General features: G+C 43.3%; 1 protein-coding gene across 1 annotated transcript in view; it reads left to right on the plus strand.

The window, feature by feature from the left end:
* The first annotated feature begins 374 nt into the window (after positions 1–374).
* Positions 375–6414, plus strand: part of FBN1 (fibrillin 1) — a 234959-nt gene continuing 228919 nt past the window's right edge. Inside the window, exons 1-3 of the mRNA XM_019503825.1 lie at positions 375–396; positions 1115–1240; positions 2519–2617. Of these exons, the coding sequence (XP_019359370.1) occupies positions 375–396; positions 1115–1240; positions 2519–2617 (247 nt within the window). The remainder of the gene's footprint in view (positions 397–1114; positions 1241–2518; positions 2618–6414) is intronic.

Raw genomic sequence — 6414 nt, forward strand, 5'->3', positions numbered from 1 at the left:
AGGAAAAAAGGACATTATATTGTCTCTATACTGAACACAGGGCATTAAGCAATCTGCTCTGACCAGTCCATGTGTTTTAGCAAATTTGACGTAGCAATTACCCAGGCAAATTTGACTTAGCAATTACCCAGGCAAATTAGTATGAATTAGGTTGTAGGTCCTGGCTCTTAATAATATGGAACATAAAACATAAGAATGTTTTCTTATATTTGGAGCTATTATCTTGCTTAGTTCTGTTTATGTAAGGAGCTCCATTCAGTAAGTGGAAGTAATCATGTAAGTAAGATAAGCAAGATTTGACCCTAAATCATTCAGGGTTCCAGAATGATGATTTCAGCTAGTGCATTTTCTCTCTTACACGAGTGACATGCATCATGTCCAGCCTTGCGGGTCTAGGTACATTTACTTATGGTCTCCAGCAACTGGATGCTTTGGATTTGAAGGCTTACCCCATGGGGTTCCACACACTAAGAAAATGAATACCTGTCATATGTTCTGACTATACTTTTGGGCCTTAATATTTAGTTCACGGGGACTTCAGCTCTCAAGAAACAGGCATGTTTTTGCTGAAGAAATATTTATACATTTTAACTTTTAACTGGTGAATACAATAGCTTGTATGCTTGTATTTGTTGACAAAATAGGGATGGTATAACACTTAGAGCTGAGTATTTCAGTTTCAAAATATTGGGAGGTATCCAAGCATGCTAGACTTCCTCTTTGCTACTGTTGATTGTGGCTTTGGACCCTTATTCACTGGTGGAGAGAAAGTTTTGAAACAGTGAGGAGGTAAAGATTTGACCACATACACATCAACTTTTTTTTCTTAACATAAAGTATGCATATAAACACAGGAGCATCTTAGTTGCTGGATCTCCAGTACAATTTTTTTTGCTTTTGCTCCTTGAATTATTTTTATTGCTTTGATTTGATTTCACATTTTTCAAATACAATGACTAGTGCTACAAAAGGGTTACTAATGCCAATAATAAAGGCAAACAATTCTGTTAAATATATACAGAACATTTAACTATGTTTATGATTAGATTTGATTCCTGATCTGTTGTACTGACTTTTTTATTTTTGGTGTTTCATATATATCTCTGTTGTTAAGTATATATTTTGGAGAGAAATAAGACTATCACTTTCTTTTCTAGACCCAATGTGTGTGGATCACGTTACAATGCCTACTGTTGTCCTGGATGGAAAACTCTGCCTGGTGGAAATCAATGCATAGTCCGTAAGTTATCACAGATAAATATTATGTCTTGGACTTGTTTTGTCATTGTGTGCTGCAAGTATGTGCCATGACTGTACAGAATTGAATACATTGGTAGTATTATATACATCTTTTGTTTGCCATTTTAATAGATGTAACTTTATACATAAGGTCCCTGAACTACAAAACACCAGTGATAGGATGCTAAGGGAGTTCAGCATGGGTAGATCTAGGATTTTGAAAAGGGGGGTACAGATGGTATGGTGCATCATCCCATATAACACAACTAGGGCTGTTAAACGATTAAAAAAATATTGTGACTAGTTGCACAATTAAAACAATTAGCCACAGTTAATCGCAATTTTAAACACACAGCTAAAATCTAAAAAATGATGCGCAGAAAAACTCAAAATTATGTAGGTACTTTGTATGGTTGGGGGTGGGTGTGGAATGTGTGGGGGAATTTTTGAAGATTTTGGGGGCTGTGAGTATGTGTGTGGAGTTTGGATCCTGTGGGGTGGGGGTCCCCACGTACCCTGACATGATGCAGGGGTACTGTGGGTCAGGAGTGAGGGGCAGCAGCAGGGTTGGGGAGGCTGTGGCTTGAGAGTGAGGGGCAGACACATACACAGACAGCATTGTGCTGGTAAGTCTGTACAGGAGGAGGGGCAGATTGAGGCCCCCATGGTGAGGGAGGGAGTGGGGCAGGGGCAGGTGCTGGGGTGAATTGGATCTGGGGCTGGGGTGGGCCATGGGATGGAACTGCAGGTGGCTCATCCAGGGTTCCAGGGGGGTTGCTTCCCCACCACTGTGTGCACACCCAGGGGCGGAATGGGGGCACGTGCCCTCCAAATTTGTGTGTGCTGCAGAGACAGGCTGCCCACTGCAGACTGGGGCTCTGCACCCTGTTGCCTTTGCCCTGGGAGCTGCTCAATGCCATGTTGTACCTCCCGCTGCTGGGCGGGCAGGGGATGCATCAGCATGTGGCTCCTGGGGCAAAGGCATCAGGGCGCAGAGCCCCAACCTGCAGTGGACAGCCCACCTCTGCTTTGCACACAAATCCAAGGGGCATGTCCCCTCCATGCCTGCTCTGGAGTGCGCATAGTGGTGGGGAGCCGGACCCCCCCTCCTGCGCTTCTGGATAAGCCTCCCGCAGCTCCGTCCCACAACCTGTCTCAGCCCTGGAGCCCCATCGTTTGAGTTGGTGGTAAATCTCATGAGCCCAGGGGTGTGTGGGGTTTTGTATGATACTTTTTGTATATTTATGAGGTTTTACATGCATTTTTATTTTATTTGTAGCAATTTGTCGACATTCCTGTGGGGATGGATTTTGTTCAAGACCAAACATGTGCACATGTCCAAATGGTCAGATAGCCCCCTCCTGTGGTTCAAAGTCAAGTAAGTTTGCTCCTGAACCCCTTATACTTCTGTTTGCAGACTGTCAAGCTATTTGGGTGCCGTATGTTAGTTCAGCAGCCGGTATTTAAAACAACTTACCTCTGTGTCACCAGACAGACTTAACCAGAGGAAAGAAAACCTGTCTTCTGTGATGAAAACTGAAGAGTTACGTAGAAGCCAGTCATTTAGACATTCCTTTTTGCCAAACTAAAACCAATTTAGTTGTACTGGAAACTATATTTACTTACCAGTTCTTAAACTAATTCTAGTTTGCCTTTACTTTCTAGTAAATCTCTCTAAAGTATTTGACACTAGTGCTTTGTATGCATGTACAACATTGCCTGATGTCTGCAATGGTTTCTCTAGCATCTTGCAAAGTCTACTTACATGTGTAATGCCACCAAAGTCATAGGGAGCAGTGAGGCAGATTGTATGTTCACATACCTAGACAATCTCATTGATTTCAAAGGACTTAAGCAGGAGTAATTGACAGCAGAATTTGGGTTTTCATTTCAGCAATCAGGTGCAGTGTCCGTGTTTTATGCCTGATGTTTTTGTGAATCTTAAGCCCCTGGTGCATGTTCATTTAAAGGTACCATGGGGTCTGATCCCCATCCCAACAATTGTGCCTCTTGCCATGCCACATGTCCATGGGACTGTGCCCTTTCTATATGCCGGTGACAGGGCAAGTGAAAGCCAGGTGCTTGCAAGTTTGGGGCCGACGTTGCCAATCAGTTGATTTTTCAGCCTGGACCTGCCACGTTCAGTTTAAGGCACCATACAAACCAGCCATAAAATTGCCTAAACTTGGGTGCACTTGCCATTTATGTTGTGATTAAAACATTAATCATGACATAAATGCAATGTGTAGAGGAGGCCTTACCCAGGTAAAACTTTCACTGCCACAAATAGAGTTGATGAAAAATTCTTGGATGAAATGTTTTATTACCAGAAAATCCTGATTAATTGAAACTAAAAGTTTTGAGAGGAATATATTGGTTTTGATAAAACTCTTGTCAGACTAAGGTAGACTGGCCAAAATGAAAGAGAAAGAGGTTCATCTCTGAATCCTAGTAGCCTAGTGATTGTGACACTCATTGAGATATAGGAAACTTCAGGACCTTGGTCTGCTCAATTCAGAACTGGACTGTCCCATATCTTAAGTAAGTGGGACATAATCACTGAGCTATTTCTGGTTGTGTGAGGTGTATGGATCTCAAACAGTGTTGAAAGGTGTTGGTTTTGTCCCGGTGTGGAACGGAGAATTTATTTTAAATCTTGAAAAATTTTAAAGGATGAGAAAAATGTTCTCACCAAGCTCTAGTCAGAAGTTTTTAAACAGTGTATTAATAGGAGTTGAAGGTAGATATACCTGGTTAAAAGTTTGCAACGTTATTTTACCTGTTTTGTAATCCATGGAGTCTCCCATTTTTTAAATCTCTCTTCAGGACTTATTGCAATAGCAGATGTTCAGATTGGTATCTCTCTTTTACCTCTCTCTCTTTTTGCTTTCATAGTGTTAGGAATTAACTAAGCATTTAGGTTTGTGATTTTAACATCTCTTTCATGCAGCAGCAGTGAAAGAAAAAGCATAGAAAGTAAGGGAGCGGTGTGTACTATAATAACAAATGTTACTCTTCATGGACTGAGCTTCCAAATCCTTACCTCTGCCTGTTAGGCAGACTCCTGCACTGGTAGCAGTATGGAGCAACACTTCCCCCCTGCTTTTGAGGTGCCCACTGTGGAGGGAATGGGCTTGTTAACACATCCCTGTATATGGTCCCAATTTTCTGAGCTAGTGCAAAGCAGCTTTGTCTCTTTCCAGCCCCTTTAGAGTGCACAGAAAAAGCACTCCCTTTATATGAGGCATGTTCCTGTGTGTTTGTCAGAACCAAGCAGTATCTTGTCTTTGATATTCATGGAGTGCTTACTCTGGCAACTTGACTTTTCTGCACAACCCCCCAAGTGCTGACTGAGGACTGCATGCATTTGTGCGTGTGTGTAACATTTTAGAAAGAAAGTTTGTTTGACCTAGTGCTGTTTGGGGTGGGTGAGGAACAAGTCTGTAGGTGCTGTGTTCTGGTTCTGTGCATTCGCAACCCTGTGCTCTCAGCCATGTGCTGAAGTTAAAAAGCAGGTTCAAGTATATTGAGGCAGAGGTGTCATTATTAATGACACAAGCAGGAAAACAAAGGCTAACCCTAAGGAGTGATACTTATCCAAGATGGTTATTGTGGCTCTCCTGGTTTAATTCAGCCTTAGAAGGCTGAAATGCAGCTGAAAAGATTACTCAGTAGTTTCCTTGGCATAGAAGTTTTAACATTGATGAACTTGCTGGTTGGCTAGAAATTACCTTTTGGTTCTTGCAGTTACAGTAGCATAGCTAGGGTGGGAGTGGGCAAGGGGAGCAGTAGCCCTGGATGCTCATTTAGAGTGGGTGCTCACATGATGGCAGCAGTCGACAAGGTGCAGTGATTCTGTGGGGTGGCAGTATCAAGTGTGGTATAGGTAGCTGGTGCTGCAGCAGCTCAGCATCCACCCTTCCCCCATACTCTCTGATGCTTGGCACTCCCCACCTCTCCAGCTCAGAGCACCAAACATGCTAGCTATGCCTCTGAGTTGATGAATATCAGGATTTGCCTACCCTTCAGTTGGAGGTGTGAGTATAACGTGTGGATCTACCCAAACTGGCTCAAATACAAGTTGCTGAAAGCCATGGTAAGCTAGCTGTCCAAGATGGATTTATGCAAAGAGAGTTTGCTGTGGATGCACTTGTTATTGTAACTCAAATTAGCTGGAGTAAAGTTGGCTCATAGGTGTCAATATATACTACAATTGTACTGCTTTTTACAGTACAGACTGTGCATGCTCCTGGGCTCCTGCCCCTCAGTGATCAGCAGGAAGCCTGGAGAAATAAATCTCCTTGCCAGGCTTGGTGTCATTGCATTGGCCAGATTCTGACAGCAGGCACCTACAGGCAAATGAGCTTAACAAGTGAAGGCCTCTTGCTTTTGTCCAGTTTTGAAGATAGTGGCCTGGCTAATTCTTCTTCCTGGCACCTCCTCCTGAGGAGTCTCTTTGTGAATCAAAAAGGAGTATCCCTTTCATGACCCAAAAATAATTTTAAAAAGTACAAAGCTAGGAAAAAGAACTCTAGCAGCCTTTGGATCAGGACTAGCCTTCTGGGGTCTTATTCCATCCTGTTGCTTTAAAACATCTTACTACGAGAACTGTCAAAGCACACCCCTTTCTTTTTCAAACTACCGTCATGGATGTTCTGAGGCCTTAAGAGCTGATTATTTTCAGTGCTCTTAGGCTATCACAGTTTTTTACCTCTCCCCACCTTAACATGCTATGGGGCAAAGCACATCTGCTCTGTTTCAGTGAGTGCAGATCCTTGGCTTAGTGTCTGGCCCTTAAATGAGATCTTCATTTGGTCACTCTACAAAGAAAAAGTGCCTAGAATGTACACGTCTGTTGCATTAGATGCTATGAAGTTATAATAATAGTAATTAGTAGGGGTGCACCGATGCAGATTTTTTGGGCCAATACTGAGGGCCAATTTTTAAGGAGCCATATCAGCTGATACCAGTCTGATTCTGATATGCAGCTGGGCAGCTTGGAGACCAGTGTCGGGCTGGTAAGTCTGGTGTGGGGGAAGGGGGGGGACAGATCGAGGCCTCCATGGTGATGGAGCTTTTTGTGGCTTGTGGCTCTGTCTCATACCCCACCCAGCCTCGGCTGAGCAGCACCTGCCCCAGCCCCACTCCCTCCTTCACCCCGGTGGCCTCAATCTG

The sequence above is a fragment of the Gavialis gangeticus genome, unplaced genomic scaffold, assembly GCF_001723915.1.
Source record: "Gavialis gangeticus isolate Ggan-Ray unplaced genomic scaffold, GavGan_comp1, whole genome shotgun sequence".
Classification (NCBI taxonomy): Eukaryota; Metazoa; Chordata; order Crocodylia; family Gavialidae; genus Gavialis; species Gavialis gangeticus.